Source organism: Gouania willdenowi, chromosome 3 (genome assembly GCF_900634775.1).
Source record: "Gouania willdenowi chromosome 3, fGouWil2.1, whole genome shotgun sequence".
NCBI classification, from domain to species: domain Eukaryota; kingdom Metazoa; phylum Chordata; class Actinopteri; order Blenniiformes; family Gobiesocidae; genus Gouania; species Gouania willdenowi.
Genome location: NC_041046.1, coordinates 39,492,042 through 39,513,340, shown reverse-complemented (window position 1 = coordinate 39,513,340; position 21,299 = coordinate 39,492,042). Strand labels below are relative to the sequence as shown.

General features: G+C 40.8%; 1 protein-coding gene across 1 annotated transcript; it reads left to right on the top strand.

Annotated features, from left to right (window-relative positions):
* The first annotated feature begins 8,608 nt into the window (after positions 1-8,608).
* LOC114480283 (CMP-N-acetylneuraminate-beta-galactosamide-alpha-2,3-sialyltransferase 1-like) lies at positions 8,609-19,848 on the top strand. Its single transcript, XM_028474281.1, has 7 exons — positions 8,609-8,621; positions 13,370-13,557; positions 13,665-13,861; positions 14,051-14,230; positions 15,930-15,969; positions 16,062-16,184; positions 19,678-19,848. Exons 1-7 carry the CDS (start codon positions 8,609-8,611, stop codon positions 19,846-19,848), a joined length of 912 nt encoding a protein of 303 aa, XP_028330082.1.
* The last annotated feature ends 1,451 nt before the right edge of the window (positions 19,849-21,299 follow it).

Below are 21,299 nucleotides of genomic sequence, written 5' to 3'. Positions count from 1 at the left end.
ATCAATTTTGTATAGCGCTTTTGTATATATTATAATCCAGTGAAAACAATCTATACCTGGCGGATTAAATAGAACTGATATCCCTGCAGGAAATTAAAGAGACAAAGATATTATACTAAAGAGTTAAAGCAAACAAATCCATTTGTATTATTTAATTCCCTCACCCAATGAGAATCAACAAGAGAATCAGTAAGGAATTGAATCGATATCGCTAATTTCTTATCAATTCCCATTCCTAATTACATATGCCTCAGCTCCCTGTAGTTTTATCAGCTTTGAGCTATGTACATAGACTTTTTAGATATTTACATTGGTTCTTGGGTGATCGTCTCTTGAAATCCAAAAAAATACTTTTTTTTTTAAACTAGCAGTACAAAAGTGTTATTATTCATATACAAATGCATCAAATGCAGAAAATACAGGAAATACAATCAACAACAGAGGATTGGCAATCTGCCATCAGAAAGACTAATCTACCCCTCCATTCACTTACAGCATATGGACTGCTTCGGACCATTCTGTGTAAAAGAAGGGAGGAAGGAAGTTAAGAGATACGGACTCTTGTTTACATGTATGTGTTCGAGAGCTATCCATATTGAAGTCCTAGATGATCTCAGTACAGTTTTCTCAATGCACTTTGTTGTTTCATCACAATACATGGCGACATCAGTCAACTGCATTGTGATCAAGGCACTAATTTCATCGATGCAAAAAACGAGCTTCTAACACAAGCAACTCAAGAGAAAGTCAAAGAACTGGGTATCAGTTTAATATTCAATCCACCTGCTTCTAGTCACATGGGGGGAGTCTGGAAGAGACAGATTTGGACAATATGAAATGCTCTAATATCCATTCTCGACCAGTCAGTTTCAAGATTAGACACCTCATTATTGACAACATTCATGTATGAAGCCATGGCAATAGTGAATAGTCGTCCACTAACTGTTGAGTGCATCATTGATCCCGTAAGACCAGAACCGCTCACACCAAATCATATCTTGACAATGAAATCGACAGTGATATCACCACCACCTGGAGAATTTGTCAAAGAAGATCTCTACCTGCAGAAAATTTGGAAAAGGGTCCAGTATTTGGCAAATGTATTTTGGACCAGATGGTGAAAGGAATATCTGTTAAACCTGCAACAGAGAAGTAAATGGAATAAAAACAGAAGAAACACAAGGTTGTGTGACTAAAACTAATGTAAGGTTTATATCATTTTTATGTGCATTGTTTATTTTCATTTTCCTAACATTTTTGTAACATGTATAGGGTTATATCATTGATAATATACAGTTTACAAATTAAGTTTAAATATTGAATTTCTAAGTCAAGTCTGAGGGCACAGTAGGTTCACGGCCTGTTTTGCACTCAGCTAACAAGGAGCTGATATCACCCTAAATAACTGGAGACAAAAATGGGGAATTTAAAGCTTGCTTTAAAGACAAAAAAGAAAATAGTATTGGACTTTGTGACTTTTCAAAATGGTATTACTGTTATATGAATTCGTCTGGGTGTTATTTTGTTGTTGTGCCGTTTGATGCTGTTCTTTACTTCAACCTCAGTGAAATGTACCTGGCTAAATAAAGGCTTATTGTTTTTTTTTAATATTATGAGGTGTTAATCATTTCTGATCATGTTTTCCTCCTATGAATCAAATGTCTCTAGGCATAACTTTGTTTTTGGCAGTTGTCTATTGTTTATAAAGTTCCACTAAGTGGTACATTGTTATTTGCTCTTGGGCTAACCGGTTCCTCGTGGGTTATCTTTCAGTTGGGAATAATAAAATCAGCTTAGGTGTCTGTTGTTTTTTTTCCATTTCCGCTGGAATGACCCACCCATCTCAGGTTCTTTTATTCGAGTTACATATAATTGGTATCGGACTAATCCAGAGGCGTTGTCCTTCAGTCTACTAATGGAGTTAAAATCCAAGTAGCAGAAGTGAAAGGAACAGATTACAAGTACTTACGTTACTGTAATTTAGTTGCTTTTATGGGTACTTGTACTTTTTTTCAGTATCTTTCTAAATCAGTAATTTTACTTGTACTTAAGTACTTGTTAAAAGAAATAAAGTAATACATTACATTTCTACACCCAATTGTTACTGAGTAAATTATATTTTTTTGTTTTAAAATGAACAACTGACATTGTGAAACTACAAAAAATGATTAACAGACAACAAAGAAATGCATCACATCATAGCCGACCAATCAGATTAAACGTAATGCACCAAATTTTCTTAGTTTTGAAGTTATTAGATGTAGCTATACTTAGAGCCAGATTATTATTTTTTTTAAAGTTCAATTTGGAATTAATTAATTGGTGTTATTTAAACTGTACATTTTCACAAGCCTTTTATTTTATACAGATGCCTTTGTGGAAAATAAATTAAGTTCCAATTGTGCAAGATTTTGTCATGGGAACCGTGGCAAGATTTATTACCAAAAAAGTAACAAGTAATTTTTACTTTGAGTACTTTGAGTACGCCCTCAAAGTACTTTTACTTTGAGGGCGACCGTGGCTCAGGTGGTAGTGGGTCGTCTTCTGATCGAGAGGTTGGGGGTTCGATCCCAGTACCTGACTATGTGTCGAAGACACTGAACCCTAAGTTGCTCCCAGTGGTCGACTAGCGCCTTGCATGGCAGTCCTGTCCCACTGGTGTGTGAATGTGAGAGTGATTGGGTGAATGAGTTGATATGTAAAGCGCTTTGAGACTGCTTCAGTGTGGTGATAAAGCGCTATATAAAATCAAGTCCATTTACTATTAAATTGAGCTACTTTTCACTTGTAAAGTATTTTATGCATGACTTACTTGTGCTTGTACTTGAGTAAAAACTATTTCAATCAGGTAACAGTACTTCTACTTGAGAAGGAGATATCAGTACTCTTTACACATCTGTCAAGTAGTCCTACTTGACTTGTTAAAAACACGGAGCAGTTTGAACTGGATATAACTTTCTTTCTTTCATTTTTCTTTCTTTATTGTTATTTTATAACAACAGAACACAGTCCCATCATTTAAAGAGACCTGTGTTTGGGCCGAACAGTATGTATGTTATTTTAGGGTGGACATATTTTCATGAGGCCTGTGTTTGCATCTCATTACTTAACTGTATGTGGGTGTAAAGACAGGGATGGACGTGATAGTCCTGAGCTTCAGGTTGAACCTGAGAGCCACCACACTCCGAATGGAAGGGTGATCATCTCTCTGTTGCACAGAAGAGCGATCTCTGGGTACTTTCTCCCTGCCTGTGACAGGCAATTGTCCCGCCCCTCCGTTTCAGTACGGTCAAGTTGGCTTTTGGGACAAACCGGTTTATAAAGGCAGTGCGTAGGCTCCTCCCCATGTCTAGACCACTGATACCACCGTTAGATCTGGCGGTGGTTTGGGAGGGAATTAAATGTCCTCCGTTCGAACCACTGGAGAAGGTGAGCCTGAAGTTTGCCTCTCTGAAGGCTGTTTTGTTACGAGCGTCAGCAAAGCGGATCAGTGACATCCATGCTCTCTCAGTCCACCATTATGCGCTCAGCCAACTCTTCCCGGGTGATGAGGGGATCATTCTGAAGCCCAACCCGGCCTTGTGCCAAAGGTGGTGGGCTCATGTTCTCCTATGGACCTTTTGGCCTTTTCTGCCTCACAAGTTGGGCAGCAACCTCATGAGTTATGTCCAGTTTGTGCAGTGCGCACTTATATGGACATGACAAAAAGCCTCAGAAGGAGCTATCTGTTCGTCTCCTGGGCTAATTCCCTTAAGGGAAAGCCTGTTGCTAAGCAACGCCTGTCACACTGGGTTGTGGAGGCTATTGCTTGGCTTATACAGGGTCTCACCACATCCTGGGCTTTGTTCAGGGGAGTGTATGTCTAGGACATCTGCATGGCAGACAGTCAGACCTTGCCCCTCATGTTTGTCCGGTCTTACATGCTGGACGGTTCTACTGTCCTAATGTGTACAGACTTCTGCCCTGTGGGCTGGTATCCGCTCGATAAGCATGTCTGCAATATGGGAGCTACCATATCCCATAGTGAGACAGCTCACTCATATTAGTCAGAACCAGGGTTATGTAAATAACTAAAGTTATACACACATTGCGGTTGGCTCGAATCTTGAGACAGTCAAATATTAAATTCTGTTTTTCATTTTTGCCTCCCCCCGGCAAGAATCTCAAACTCTGCCAATGATGTAAAGCCCTTTGTAAAAAGGATGGCAGGTTGCACTCAGCGGGTGGTCCAGTAACAGAGTATATACTGTATCTATTTATAAAGTATACAGTGATTATCATGAATGAAAATCAGATGTGATGGTACAAGGTATATAATTACAGCAAATTCTTCTGAGGATACGGCAGTAAACAGCACAGACTACCGGCACAGATGCTGCGCAAACCGTGGGGCATTTAGCGTTTGCGCTCCATTCTTTGTGGATGTGGCCCTAATACTTTTCTTATTTTTTTCCATCCCAGGTGCATGTGTTTCGTTTTGGAGCAGACAAAAGAGGCCACTGGAATCATTACTGAGAGAAACCCCAACAAAATCTAACAGACGTGAAAGGAAATCATCCTCGTTCTACTGAGTACTCAATCCTTAAGCAGCTAGATAAGGACCGCAGAATAAAGTTTTATGAAGGGGGTTAATTTTTAAGGGCTTATCATGGAACTTGGGGATCGCTATTTCATTATGTACAGTACATGTTATGCACATAATGACAATTAAAAAATCCTTGAATCCCTAAAAGAATTCGATGAACTAAAGTATTCTCTGGGGAACACCAGGGTAGTGTTGTAGTACTTGAGACCGGTCTTGGTCTCAAGACCAGATTATAAAGGTCTTGGTCTTGTCTCGGTCTTGGAGTGCCCGAACTCTGTATTTTTTTGTCAAGACCGGTCAAGACCAGCATTGGTTTCTGCAATTCTTCAACTTTACTAATGTGATTATGAGGAAAGGAGAAAAACTTGGCAAAACAATAAATATCTTCAATTCATTCGTTACCTGTTCTGTCAAATGTATTTAAAATAAACTAAACCAAAACACAGAATGTTCTTTAACTGTTCAACCTTGAAAATGAATTTACTGGCCTTGGTCTTGTCTCGGCCTCAACTCCCAAAGGTCTTGTCTCGGTCTCGGTGCATTTTAATCTCGGGCAAGTCTTGGTCTCGGATTATGTGGTCTTGAGCACAACACTACACCAGGGTAAAGATAACAACACAATTTATCAGCAAACACACAAATAGTGAGGGAACGCAGTCAGAGATGAGTTTCACCTGTGTTGAGACAGAAATCTACATAGTCTCTCTGCACTTACACATAGGCAAGACAGAGGGTGCCATACAAAATAAAAAGGATGCTGGAAACAGACACAGGGACACTTTTTTATTGCATTAATTTGTTAAGACATTATGGATTGTTATTTTTGAAAAGAATCTTTTAAAGAACTTAATAAAAAAAATCACGATACAAGACAGGGAAACAAGCAAACTTTCCATGAAAATGCAAGTGATGTGTGAAAAAATATAAGTACTGAAAGGTGTTTCACCGGTTCTGGTGTTGGATGAAGAATGTCAAGGCTCCAGTAGACATATTTTTTCACAAGTAAAATATTTGTTATGTTACGAGTGAAAAAGTAATAAACATCAAATGATTATAAGACACAAAGGCAATCTACAATGGCCTCACGTTAGGGTCCAAAATAAAAATGAAGATGTCACATTAAGAAAAATTGTTTTATATCCTAAGAAAGAGTCATTTTTATACTATAAATTAAAACAGAGATCAGATTTTTTTTTCTTACATTCCCACATGCACTTATGGGCCAATGAAAATAATAAAATGTATATAGTATTAGTGTTTTGAATGGTCTATGTTCATAGCTCAAAGCTGATCAAATTACAGGGAGCTGAGACATATGCAAAGTTGTTTACTGAAGGCCCAAACATGTTCAACCCCAAAACCCTGAAAAAGTTTTTCCAATTTTGAGGGGCTGGCATGTTCACCAGATAGAATGTCTAACAAATATTTTTGTATATTTTGAGAAGGTAGGTGGAGCTGTATTACTATACCAAATTTCAGTTTCCTATGTCGTGTAATTTTTTAGATATTGTTAGCTGAAAATGGAAGAAAAATAAGGACTCACAAAAATCTACACATACCCCCCTCGCTAAATTGTCCGTATCTCAAAAAGTATTAATCTCATCAAACAAAATTACAGTGTCTATTGGATAATCAGGGAACAATTTGTAAAAAAAAATAATAATAAAATAATAAAGTTGAAAAAAAAGGAGTTGCTGCAGAAAAACCCATTTTATTATTCACAATTAATGGAAAATTGTTATCTATATGATAATAAAAAACAAGCTATTCAGATTCAGTATAACTATTTGCATAACACTGCCTCCCAGAGGAAGGAAAAGTATAGATGGTCTACTTCAATTTATTTATTGCTGTTTGCCATGGTGCTGTCTTTACACTGTAAAGGCCCCGCTAGAAGCAGATCCAGCTAAACAAAGATCCAGAAACTCCACAGACTCCCGAAGATGATCAATGTCGTTTACTGAACATATCTTTTTTGTGAAACTGCAACAATAAAGAAAAACAAAAAAGGTACATGTAAGTCTTGTGTTAAAATAACAATAGAAGGCTATAACTAAGACATTTACATATAAAAGAACCAAATTGCTTCCGTTAGCATAGCGATTAGCATTAAAATTAGCATACATTTAAACACATTTAAAAGCACATCAAAAAAACATCCTGACTCAAATGTGCAACTAAAGGTAAATAAACTAGACTAAAGGTCTAATCCTTCTCACTCGGCAATACTTACAGACAATGCTTAAACAAACACAAAACATAGGAAAAACCAGGAAAGTGGAGTTGCCATGTACTGCAGTGAGATTGTTCTGAACAACTTCCTGTTTGAGTTCTTCTTCTACTGTCTCAGATGAAACGGACTTGAAATAACCACTAGATGGCACATTTTACCAAGCAATAAACATACAACATCACAGTGAACATAACACTCCCTGTCTGGGATTACAATGATCCCACATTTAAAATAGTCAATGAAAATGTCTTTACTCAGGGGACAAGAGCAAAACAACTTCAGTTATAGTGTGGCAGAAAGCCTTTTTTGCAAGGTGGTGGTGTCGAGCAGGAATGATGAGGGGATTGGTGGTGTCTATGCCTAGTTCAGACTGTGTGTACACTTAAGAGTCCATCTTTGTCGAGTATAGGGTGCAGCTTCCAGAGGCTGCTTGAGGGGGTATCTTGGTCTTTTCTTGTATACATTTCAATTCTTCTTTGTAGTGCTCACTTTGAACACTCTTTACAGCGCAAACCTTGGCCTTTATGAAGTCCCCTTCTGTAGGTCGGCAAAGGTGCCAGCCATGACACCTGGAGGTTTGGTTGGAGTGGACAAAACATGAATCAAACAAGCTAATGCTTTGATGAGAGTACTGTGGTTGGAGAATCTTTCAAATCGCGTTGGACTTATTGTGGGTTTTATCACAAGAGTGAGGCACGTTGTAAGCTGGGATAGTATTTCTGTGTCGCGAGCAGGATTGATAAGGTCATATGCGTCTGGAAATGAGTTGACAAGGAAGGCTGGTCCTTCTAACCATGTTGTGCTGCTGTTACAGATCTTGACCCATGGTCTGCTGGATTGAGCTCGGATGGAACGTATTTTCACTGGTTGGGACGTGCTGACTGGAGGATGCATTGGACTCTGTTATGTACGTACACGTAGAACCTTCGAGACTGGTTGTATATGTACCCTAGTATAACTTTACTGTCCATGTAATGCTCAGTGTTGTCAAATGTAATGTCCATTTCTACTACAACCAGCTCTGCGATTTCAACTGCGAGTACTGCAGTGCATAGCTCTAATCTTGAAATTGTAAGACTCTGTTGTGGAGCTAACTTTGCCTTTCCAAATACAAAACCCACTTCAGTGTTGTCTGGGGTGGATACTTTAATGTAGGCAGCAGCGGCGATGGCTTTCACTGATGCATCGGCAAATACACACACTTCATTCTTTTGAGCACTTGTTGTAGAGAGCGATGTATATGGTCGTGGTATTTGGAGATTTTGTAATTCTTGGAGTGAATCTTTCCATTTACTCCACTCAGCTTTCATGCTGATGGGAAAAGGTGCATCCCAGTCAGTGGTAGCGATGTTGAGTTCTCTCAGGATGAATCTGCCTTGGACTGTGATCGGGGCAAGAAACCCAAGAGGGTCATAGAGGCTATTAACTGTAGAGAGGACACCTCTACGTGTGAAGGGTTTTTGTTTATCATTGACATTGAATGTGAAAAAGTCTTTGCTGATATTCCATAATAACCCTAACTGCGTTGTACTGGTAAATCTTGAGCACACAAGCTCGATCCTCTGGGGGAAAGGCCTTTAGGACAGCAGGACGGTTGGAGGTGACTTTGTGTAATCTGAGGTTTGAAGATGCAACAAGCGTGTTGGGCTTGTCTGAAAATGTGTACTGCTTCTTCTTCCGTAGCAAACGACTTTAGAGCGTCATCAACGTAAAACTCTCGCTCGATAAATTGGCGCACATCGCTTCCAAAGTGCACTTCACCACTGGTTGCAGCTCTTTTCAAGCCATACATGGTGACGGAGGGTAAGGGACTTTTCCCAAAAATGTGCACACGCAACCGATACTCAACAACTTCGGAGGACATGTCATTAACTTTGTACCATAAGAAAGTCTCTGTGGCTTGCTTTGAGGTGCTGGAGTAACACTCTTTGTCTTTGGTGGAATGGCCTGCTGAGACAGCTGCTTGTCCTAAAACATATTGAGCAGTGCAGTCCTTTTGGTTTTCAGCACGAGATGACCCATAAATCACAATAAATTGTGTATTATAGCACAATTTACAACAACTAAATTAATAATTTGTTTTACTTGCAGTATTTGGTAAAGGCAAGTTAGTAGCCCAAAGATTAACACACACATATACACTAACACATAAAGCACAAGTACCTTAAAAAAAAAAAAAATCAAACAAATGTGAGTAGATGCGATAAATTACTTTAACTCCAGTCTAAATGTATTTAATCCAGCCTCACTCCATTGCAGACCACACTTTATATATAGACTAAACTTGTACACAATGGTAGTAATAGTTTAAAGATAAAGTACATTTCGACGGGCCCTGTACTAGTATATACTATAATTCAAAAAAGGTCTGTGTGCATGTGTGCGTGTGTGTATTTGAGCGAATATCACCCTGGGGGGGGGGGGCACTAGCGTACCATCTATATCTATCTCTAACAGCTTCTCACAGTAACAAGCTAGAGTAACAAGCTAGAGTCAACGGAAGTTAGTCCCTGCTGGTCCGTGTGTGTGTGTGAGAGAGAGAGCCAACGGAGGAGATAGAATCCCACAAGGCAACCAGGTAGATCCCACATGGCAACCAAGTAGAGAGTCACACACACACACACACACACACACACACACACACACACACACACACACACACACACACACACACACAACACATAAGGTATTTATAATAAAAATATACACGTTCTATACAACCAAATACGCACCTTGGATGTACATGCTGAACACACATAAAGCCGTTTAGAAAGAGAGTTGCGACAACGGAAGACTTCCCGGAAGTTAGTTCCTGCGGGTCCGTGAAAAAGAACCAACGGAGTAGATAGAGACTCCCACACGGCAACCAGGTAGAGTCACACACACACAATGTTTCCTATGAAAGTGTGAACCACACACATGTTCTATTTCATCCCTGCTGAAAGCCAGAGGCAGTGCTTTAAGCATTGAATATTCCCCTTCGCCCTTGGCACAAGCAGCGCTGTGTCAAGGGCTCAAATGGTGGAAGAGACTTAAGACTGCGTTCCTTCTGGCCATTTCCTCCGCAAAGTGTGTCAGTGAGCTGCATGCCCTGTCAATCAGCGACACATGTCTGAGGTGGAATTCAGACGACTCGGGAGTCATTCTGTGCCTGAACACAGCTTTTCTTCCTAAAGTGCTGTCTCTAGCTCACCTCAACCAGCCCTGAGAGCCGACATTGCAGCTTCTGTAGGCTTTTGGGGGTCTGATCAACTCTTTCTCTGTTATGGTGGCCCTAACAGTGGTGGTGCTGTCTCCAAACAGCGTCTGTCCCACTAGATTGTTGATGTGATTGCCCATGCACATCGGGCAAGTAACCATCTCCTCCCATCTGGTGTGCGGTGCCACTCTACCAGGAGTGTTGCTACGTCATGTGCTGCCCTGAGGGGAGTGCCCCTGGAGGACATCTGTGCAGCGGCCTCATGGGAATCGCCGGACACTTTCTCCAGATTCTACAGTTTGAATGTGGCAACACCCCATCCATTGGCTGTGGTCCTTCGGCCAGAGTCCTCTGATCCTACAAACATTATTTATCAATTTATCATGCGCATGTCCCATAGAATTAAACCAGGGAACTCGCACACGCTATTATACTTTGCACCTGCAAATATACCCCTTTAAAACACTGAAAACTATGTACACCTCTTTGTACATCCAACCTTAAAACACATACTAATTTGGCCAAAATTGACAAGTCTACTTAAGCTTCCACTATATGAATACATACTGAAGACCTCACTAGGGAGGTGTCCGGGGGGCATCCTAATTATGGGCTCAAGCCACCATATCTGGCTCTTCTTAATGCGGAGGAGCAGCGGCTGTACTTCGAGCCCTCCTAGATGACACCCTAACTCTAAGGTAGAGCCCAGCCACCCTACGGAAGAAGCTCATTTTGGCCGCTTGTACCTACGATCTTGTGCTTTCTGTCATGACTCAAAGCTCATGACCATAGGTGAGGGTAGGAACTGAGATCATCCAGTAAATTGAGAGCTTTGCCTTTCAGTTCAGCTCCCTCTTTACCACCATGGATTGATGCAGAGTCCGCATTACTGCAGACGTTGCACCAATCCGCCTGTCGATCTCCTGCTCCATCTTTCCCTCACTTGTGACCAAGACCCCAAGCTACTTGAACTCCTCCACTTGGGGCAGGATCTCATCCCCAACCCGGAGAAGGCACGCCACCTTTTGCCAGTCGAGGACAATGGAGTTGCTGATTCTCATCCGGCCGCTTCACACTCAGCTGCGAACCAATCCAGTGAGAGCTGAAGGTCCCAGCTTGATAGAGCTAACAGGACCACATCCTCTACAAAAAGCCCAACCACCAAACCAGACCCCCTTGGCACCCTGACTGTGCCTAGAAATTCAGTCCATAAAAATTATGAACAGAATCGGTGAAAAAGGGCAGCCCTGTCGTAGTCCCACCCTCACTGGAAACCAGTCTGACTTATGCCGGCAATGCGAACCAAGCTCTGACACTGGTCGTACAGGGAACAAACAGCATCAGGGGGTCCAATACCCTATACTCCTGGAGAACCCCCCAACAAGAATCATAGAGGGACACAGCCGAATGCTGTTAAAATGTGATCTCATCATTGTATAATTAATTTTCTCAATTCATTTGCTGAGTTTATTAAGTGGTTTATATGAGAAGAGGAAAATAGTTTAAAATTGGCTTAATATTTAAAATAAGTTAGAATTTAAAATATAGCAAATTTCTCTTTAACATAATTCAGAGTGAAAATATTTCATTTATGTATGAAAATAGTATAATATAAGTATTTCCGTTGAGAAATTGTTAAATCAAAATCAAAATTGTAATATCTATAATTGATATAAACACAAGGAAAATGGTTTCAGATTATAAAAGTAGACCTAGTTTTCTGTGTGGTTAATGTCTAATTTTATGGATTACTTACCTGCATTGATTTAAAATGGATAATATACTTTCACCAAATTAAATGGTGCTGTCCTGAAATTGTGTTTATTTGTACTTATCTTGTTTGATCAAAATGTATTAAGTTATTTGCATTGTGTTTTGTGTTCAAAGGTTTTTCACCTTTCTTGTCACTGGAAAGAAAAAAGTAAGAATGAGTGAAATCCTGAGTCTGGTCAAGTCATGATGTTATAAAGACACTTTGACAAATACATTATTATTGCAATATACAACTACACAAAAATAAATTAATTTGAATTAACTACTCATTTCATAATACAGAGGCAAAATATATACCTAAAAACAATTATTTAAAAAAAAAAGAGAGAAGGCAATATTTTGCTATTCCTGCGGTTGCGCAGGCGGGAATTATAAGAATGTGACAAAGGCTGTAGGAAAACATTAAAACAGAGAAACAGCGAGAGGGAATATGGAGCGCTTTCTTCTACGGTTGCCCGTGATATTGTACATGTATGACTGATAACAAAAGGCTATTTGGCACAATAGGTGTGCCTTCAGATTTTTACTTGTCCTTTGGTGTGCCTTGGGCACAAAAAGTTTGGGAACCACTGATCTACAGTGTTGAAAGCAGATGTTAAATAAGTAAAACCAAAACTGTGTCAGCTGCCATTCTCATGTCACTGGAAACTTTCAGAAGAGCAGTTTCAGTGGAGTGGATTGACCAAATCATGCTGTTCCAAGAATGAGGTTAGCTGCTTCGCCACCACTTTCTCCATGATTTTTGTCATAAAGGGAAGCTTAGATTTGGGCCGGTTGTTTATAGGCTCCCCTGGATCAAGATTAGGCTTTTTAACAATGGGATTCATCATAGTATGTTTAAAGAAGTTAAGGGCCGAGCCAGAAGTGAAAGGTTTATCAAATTTACCACCCAAGGACCGACAACATCAAAAACATTTAGGGCTCGATGAGGTTTTCATCTTGCCCACTAAAAATGAACATCCTGTAGGCTGACAGGAGTGAAGGAGGACCATGAGCTCATAGGGGCTGCGGCAGTGCACAAGCTAACCAAGGGAGGAGCGATACTGGCCCTAATGTCTTGTACTTTGTTTACGAAGAAGTTCAAAAAAATGTTACAGTCATCCTGTGTGTGCACAGTCACATGGGCAGATGAGGATGCAACAAGATTCTCATTAGTGTTAAACAAGACTTTGGGGTTTCTCTTATTTTGTAAAACAAGACTTGAGAAATAAGCAGAGCAGGCACATTTTATTATTTCATTTAGCTCCATTATCTTTTCTTTAAGATAGAGTCTATGCACCTCTAACTTTGTGGCTTTCCACAAATGTTCCAGTTTCGGCAGCTTCTCCTAACCAACTTCTAATCCTGACCATTTTTTCAGTATTGTTTTTTTTTTTTGTATTGACTAATTTGTGTTTTCTCCTGCTCCCTTTTTACAGATTGGGCTTTTCCTCCTGTCCTATTTCTGGAGTTATGACTCAAGTGAAGATTTTTCTGTTCCTGCTTTGCCTCACTGCAGTTGGACTTCTTTTTGTAATCTTCAACTTAAAGTTGAAAGTTCCGAGCTGGAAATCTTCTATTTTACTGTCTGTAACAACAGTACCGTCCACACATCCAATCATTGTCATCCCAACCAACAGTACCCCCACAAAGAAACTGCGCTTGTGTTCTTGTGAAAACTGCCTAACAGAAGATCAAAGGTTGCTTAAGCATCGCTTGGATACTTTTGTTCAACCACTTTTGTCTAGGAACTATAGCTTATCGTCCGACGATCACAAGTGGTGGACGGTAAGTGGCTCAACTGCTCAAACAAGCATTGCATATTCTGTAGCTTTTACTTTTCCTGTCATCTAGGTTTTTCCATGATGTTGTCTTTACTTTTTGGTGTATCTTAGCAATTGCAGGGTAAAAAGAGCAACTTCAACGATTATCAAACTGCAGTACAGAGTTTGTTTCAGTTGTTCCCTCCAGTGCCGGATGTAGCAGAACCTAAGTCGGACAAATGTAGAAGTTGTGCTGTTGTTGGGAATTCACCAAGACTGTTAGGAGCCAATTATGGACAGATAATAGATTCAAAAGATGTCGTCATAAGGTAAGGTAAAATATTTTTTCTCTCTTTTGTAAAGCGTCTATGAGTTGTTGTTTTTAAATAAAAGCACTAAATATTTTTCATGTATTATCATTATTATTATTATTATTATTATTATTATTATTATGAAAAGTGTATAACATAAGATGTATACATAATACATATAATTTGAACCTGCATGTGTGCTACTAGAATAAACAAGGGTCCGGTTGAAGGCTTTGGAAAAGATGTTGGGACAAAAACAACTCATCGAGCTATGTATCCAGTGAGTGCTGTGAATTTAGACAACAGTACTCATCTTTTGTTTTTTGCATTCAAATTGAGTGATCTTCAATGGCTCATGGAGGCCCTTACAACAGGATATAAAGGAAAGTAAGTAAACATTTAATTTGTTTCAACTGCATAACAAGACACTTAATAGTGTGACCTCCCAATTCAGACTTCACCTGATACTGATAACCACTTATTATTAACTCATTTAGTGCCAGCCATTTTCAGATTTTCTACCCCCCTCAGTGCCAGCTGTTTTTTGAGCATTTTGACTGATTTTAAAGACCCACAGAATATTCTATATTTCTACTATGACTACCTGCAATCTGACACCAGATTCTGAAAGATTAAAGTCCCTACTTTCATTAAAAAAAAAGAATTTGTTCCTGGCTTGTTTTGTTCTTTTGTAATCAGCCATTGAATAGAGCAAGTTTTACACTATCTTCAGTTTCAGAGCAAAAAGCTGAGAAAAAATATCAGAATCAGAATCGTACAGTTTTAAGGACAGTACAAGGAATTTGTCTTGGTATAAAATTCATAATAAGAAAGAAAAAACCCAACAAGATCCACATGAACAAGTATTTAGCCATCTAACAAAATGAACATCGTAAAACACCATTAAAGACGCATAAACAAATATTCGATATAGCCTCCATACTCTCCCAACAAGATATATCTCATGACACGGCAGTGCATCCATTGTTTGTGTTGGAAACACAGAAACACGGAGAAAATGACGACAACAACAACTCGGAACAGCTTCAGTGAGGCGCATCCACAAAGCCAAACCTTCCATTCACTTTCCTTTGCTGAAGGTCTGGTAGCTCAGGTGTTGATCTTCCATCTTTTAAAAGCTGTTGTTTTCCTCAAAAGAAAGTTTCTTTATCATCTCTTGCGCTGTCATCCTGCCTGTAGTGTTATCCTGCCCACTCACTAGAGCGAGAGAGAACGTAGCAGCAGCGGCCACGTGGGATCAACTCACTAATGCACTGCAAACTTACGTATAGTATTTAGCATAGCACGGTTACGTCCAAAGGCAGCATAGAGAGCTGCCTTTTTACATAAATGGTTTTCATCTTGGGGAACTGACTGCGCATGTGCAAACACATAAAAACACTATGGGAACAGAGGCATAGCAGCAATGTGCTTTTGGGAGGGGGTGTGGCCTCCCCCTGCCTTACAGCGGAGTGAGACGGCAGCCGTTCCTCGAAATAGCGCTGTTTAGTTATTTATGCTATGAAATGCACAAAATGCGGACACTTTCAAACTAATAGGTACTGTAGGCTATCGGAAATGGAAAAATAAGTAATTTATAATGATATTATAATTAAAACAAATGATCAAAATATCAATTAACCCTTGGGTAGGCACTGCCTACCTTGCCTACCCTGACTGCACGTCACTGATAAATAACCACTCTGCCCCTAGATGGACTTTGAATTTAGCAGACCTCTGTTGTTTTTAATCTTGCTTTGAACTGTTCTTTTTGTGTTTATATTTTAACTTGCTATTATCTACTACTAAAGACTTTTACTCTCATGCACCGTTTTGTTGCACTTTGGGATTTGTGTAAAATGTAAAGTGCATTACAAATAAAATGTATCATTATTATTGTTAATGCATCAGATTTCATATAGCGCTTTTTAAAGACACTCAAAGCACATTATTCATAACAATGTAATATTTCAGCAGGCATATTTCCTTCACAAATAAATGAGAGAAGTAGTCTCTAACCTACTAACGATATCGGCCGACTGTAATTTTTGAAAATAAAGTTGCTGTTTAATGCTGTTTCCTACAGGTCACCAGTTCTATCCAAAATGAATGCTAATAAAAATTTGGTGAGTATCTACAATAATTTTTGATAGAATACATTCACAATTCACAATCGTAGTGAGTGGTTGGAAATAAGTCTTTGTTTTGTTCCTAACAGGTAATGGTGGTAAATCCAGCTTTCATGAAATATGTTCACAAGTGGCTGGGTCGATCTCAGAAGGGCAATTATCCATCCACTGGCATGTTGACTGTTTTTCTTGCGCTGTTCATTTGTGATGAGGTAGGAACTTTTAAAGCCATAAACATCATTGTAATGGTCCTTCGTACATTTAGGTCTAGACTAGAAGTTAGCTTCAAATATCAGACTTCAGAATCTGATATCACCCTAAATAACTGGAGACAAAAATGGGGAATTTAAAGCTTGCTTAAAAGACAAAAAAGAAAACAGTATTGGACTTTGTGACTTTTTAAAATGTTATTACTGTTACTCGAGCCAAATGCTGTCCTCAACGTCTTTCGACACACCAGCACACGTTGCCCCGCACCCCTTCTAGCTGCCACGGGGTAGCTTCGGGCTAAACCACTTGATCTCCCTGCCTGCTCAACGTGGAAATGGAAGACAAGGCTTCGCTCATGTGGCTCACCTCTGTCAATGTGGGAATAAAATCTCCAGCAAAGACAAGCACCAGGTCTGCTCGAGCTGTCTGGGACTGCATGTCGGCACACGGTTCCAGCTGGGGCTCCCGGGCTGCCCAGCCTACGGTTTCCGTTGTCTCCTCGGCCCGCCCACGCTGTCTGAAAGCGGTTCGCCCGGCTGGCTCGGGAAACCTTCGGCTTCAGCTGCAGCTTTGCTGGTATAGCCCGCTTAAGCGCAAACAGGCTAAAACAAAGAGGAGAAGGGAACGGCCTGACCACCTTCCTCTCCTCCGGTGAAGCAGTCGGATGTTCCAACTACCCCAGCTACACCTGTTCGGCTTTCATACATGCATTCAGGAGCCCTCCACGCCGCAGTCTCCCCGCTGCCACGGCACGGTCCAGTGGCTGCTGGGAGGGACGGACATGTTCTAGGGAAGTTTGGCTGTTGGCCCCTCCTCTTCTCTCATGTCCACAAGCACACATGTTTTATTAGGAATAATAAAAATGTGTTCCATTGTCACACCCAGGCCGAGGGCACAATGACTGAAAGCTAATTCTACCACAATAAACTGCACAGTGATGACACCCACTGTTCCCCCGTGGTGGGAGGCATCGGTGTCAGAAGCAGCGGGGCTCCCATCATCACGCTGTCCCCCTGGGTGTGCAGTGAGATGCTCGCCTCGGGGGGAATGGCACTGTTCCATGGAGAGAGCCTTTCGTGGTGAGCGGGCTGCTGCCGGGAGAGAGAGCCACTGTACCACAAATGAGTCCTCTTGCAGTGGACTGTGTTCTACAGGAAGGGTGATCATCTCTCTGTTGCACAGAAGAGCTTCTCTGGGTACTTCATACCTGCCTGTGACAGGCAGCCTGTCCCGCCCCTCCGTTTCAGTACTGTCGGTTCGGCTGCTCCAGGAAGCAGCAGGGACTTCATCTGTTCTCCGGCTCTACCTGTTTGCTTTCAAACGTGCCAATTGGGGTCCCCCACGCCCTCATCTCCCCACTACCACGGCATGATCCGAGGTCTGGCGGGAGAGACAGACATGCCGTAACTGAGGGTTTGGCTGGGAAGTGTTCCCACCCCCTTTTTCTCATGTCCACAAGGGCGCACACACAGGGTTGAGGGCGCAGCAAAGCAGGGCAAACTCTGCCACAATAGGCTGAGTGGTGACGGGTCACGCTGTTTAACCGTGGTGGGAGGCTTGCCTCCCCCGTTGGGGCCTCCGTCATCAAGCTCTCTCCCCTCGAGCGATGCTTGCCCAGGGGGTGATGATACTGTGCCACGAAGAGAGGGCTCCACCGCACCGTGGGTGAAGCTTCTCTCAAGTGAATGGTCTGCAGCAGCACTCCACTCCTTGGAGGCAGCCTGAGTTTCATAGGAGGAAATCCTCTTACTGTAAAACAAAGGGGCAATGCTGTCGCTTCTCCCGCACAGTTCAGTGCGGGTTCTATTTCATAATATGTGTGAGAATGTGGATCTTGTTGGGTTCCTTTGCATGCTATGGACTTTATATTTTGTTAAGCGCACTGAGATTACTTTGTTGTAATTTGCGCTACATAAATAAAGTTGAGTTGAGTTGAGTGAATAATCTAAAGTTTTACTCCAGGTGATCCTAGTCCCCAAACAAAAAGGGGGAGCAGAATTCATTCAAGTCAAATTCCTTGTACTGTCCTAAAAGCTGTACTTGGCCATTAAAACATTTCTGATTTCTGATTCTATCCGAGATGTACCTGCTCTGAACAAGGTATCTCAGGAAATACAGTTTCAGGATGCTTGAAGCATGCTTTCCTGCTGTGCTGGGTGCAATAGAGCGTTTTTTTAGGCTCTTGATCTGGATGATGCATATTTCCTCATCCAAGTGCATCCTCCCCGCAGAAAATATGTGCCTCTGCTACGGGTAACCACAGGCTCCTTGTCGACCTTTTTGAAGCCCAAGGGTGTCTGTGCGGTGCACGTAGGCGGTGACTGCCCTGCTGGGTCACCTGTCTGACAGCAGGTTTTGTGATACACACGGGATGGAGCATGTCTTTCTCAGCATAGGATTTTGACCTCCTGCAGCTACCCCTTCATTTGGTGTGTTTCACAACGTGACTCTTGGTGGGCGGGGCAATCAGCTGTTCGTTTCCTGGGCTAATCCCCGTAAGGGGAAGCCTGTTGCTAAGCAACGTCTGTCACACTGGGTTGCGGATACTATTGCTTGGCTTGTATGAGACAGGATCTGCGGCCGCCTGAGTGTCTGCACGCACACTCGACTCGGGGTCTCGCCACATCCTGGGCTTTGTTCAGGGGAGTGTTTGTCAAGGACATCTGTGTGGCGGCCAGTCAGACCTTGCTCCTCATGTTTTTTCAGTCTTACATGCTGGACATTTCTGCCCCGTGCGTGGCACGGGTGGTTCTACTGTCCTGATGTGTACAGACTTCTGCCCTGCATGCTGGTATCCGTATGTAAGCATGTCTGCAATATGGGAGCTACCATATCCCATAGTGAGACATCTCACAAAATATTATGCAATAGAACTTTAGGTTTTTAGTTATTAACTCCGGTTCTATGAATAATATGAGTGAGATGTCTCACCAGACAACCCCTCTCGCTCGAACGAGTGAGAAGAGGTGCTTATTTTGAACAGACACGTTTCACCAGCCAATCACAATTGGCAGATTGCTATAAATGCTTCTGAGGGATGCAGATGGATGATGCATCCCATAGTGAGACAGCTCACTCATATTAGTCAGAACCAGGGTTATGTAAAATAACTAAAGTTATACACACATTGCGGTTGGCTCGAATCTTGAGACAGTCAAATATTAAATTCTGTTTTTCATTTTTGCCTCCCCCCCGGCAAGAATCTCAAACTCTGCCAATGATGTAAAGCCCTTTGTAAAAAGGATGGCAGGTTGCACTCAGCGGGTGGTCCAGTAACAGAGTATATACTGTATCTATTCATAAAGTATACAGTGATTATCATGAATGAAAATCAGATGTGATGGTACAAGGTATATAATTACAGCAAATTCTTCTGAGGATACGGCAGTAAACAGCACAGACTACCGGCACAGACGCTGCGCAAACCGTGGTGCATTTAGCTCCATTCTTTGTGGATGTGGCCCTAATACTTTTCTTGTTTTTTTTCCATCCCAGGTGCATGTGTTTGGTTTTGGAGCAGACAAAAGAGGCCACTGGAATCATTACTGGGAGAAACCCCAACAAAATCTAACAGACGTGAAAGGAAATCATCCTCGTTCTACTGAGTACTCAATCCTTAAGCAGCTAGATAAGGACCGCAGAATAAAGTTTTATGAAGGGGGTTAATTTATTTATTTATTCATTCATGTATCTATTTGTTTAGGGGTTAAGGGTTTTAGTTTCAGTGTGCAAAATAAACATTATTTGACACCAATCAACTATTTCAAGGCTCTTAAAGTTTTGAAAGGATGGGGGATTTTAAAATTCAACACTCTGAAATAGTAATACATCGTCTAAAAAGAAACCAATAATATTGAGATAAGGACAATTGTTTATTACTATAGTATACAGTAAGTGAAAACTAGTTTTTTGTTGTTTTTTTTTTCTGTGAAATCCTTCAAAAATCATAAATTACAACAAAATGTCAAGTCTCCAAAGACTTTTTTTTGGTTAATGGGAATTCTTCATATATGTTGTTAGGAATAATCACTGTATATACCTATGCTATTGTTACGGCAAGATTTGCGGTTGACCTCATTTGGAGATATGATTTATTGCTCTGGTTGAATGATGGAGTCCAGTCGGAGCATTGATGATTTTATACAAAAGATTTATTATATAACTAAGTAAAAAAAAGTACAAAGATGGAACAAAGTGGAACAAAAATTAGTGACCGTCCGGGCGGACGTCCGATGATCGAGAGAGACACAATTCTGACACATCACGTATATCCCTGCTCAGTCCCCCCTCCCTCCTCCCCCCCGGGAGATAAGGACAGAGTGGAGGAGGTGAGAGGGAGAGAGAAGGAAAAAACATTTTCTTCTTGGGTCAAACAGCCTGTTCCCCGGTATCTGCTGATTGTCATGGAGATGGAGGTGTGTGCGTTTATGTGTTTGTGTGTGTGAATGGATGTGTATGGGGTGTGTATGTGTGACTATGTCAGTGTGCGTAGCCATGTGAGTGCGTGCACAGAGAGTGCCTACGCATCTGGCCTTGAGGTTGTTTTGGGGAACATATCATGTGCTTTGGACAAGGCGGTCTGACCCAGAGCAAGAAGCAAAGTTGACACAATGGAAAGTTACAACCCAAGGCTTAAGGATTAAAATATATGAGTAAATATATTATTAAGCATAACTAATAACTATTAAACATTTTCATTTGATCAACAGTGCTTGTCTTTGTCCATTCACTACATACAATTTTAATTGACACTATGAAAGAAATTGTTTTACATCAAACATGTGAAAACCAGATGAGAATACAAAACAAAGAAAATACATAGAGTATATATATATAGTTAGCACTATAAATAAGTATTATTTTACTTTTATTGCATTTTACCTAATATAGAGCATTTCTTAGACACAATAAAAAATAAAATCAAATAAATAATTTTCAAGTACCAGGACAATGAGAGATACAGTATCTGTTAAATGGTTTAAAAATAATAAAATAAATAAATGACAATCTAAACACTGATTTTAATATTGTTACTGGTAAAGTGCAGAAAACCACAAGTTGGCTGGACTTCAGATTAAGTGATCGAACCATATTCCCAAATCAGTTTTTTTCCTTCT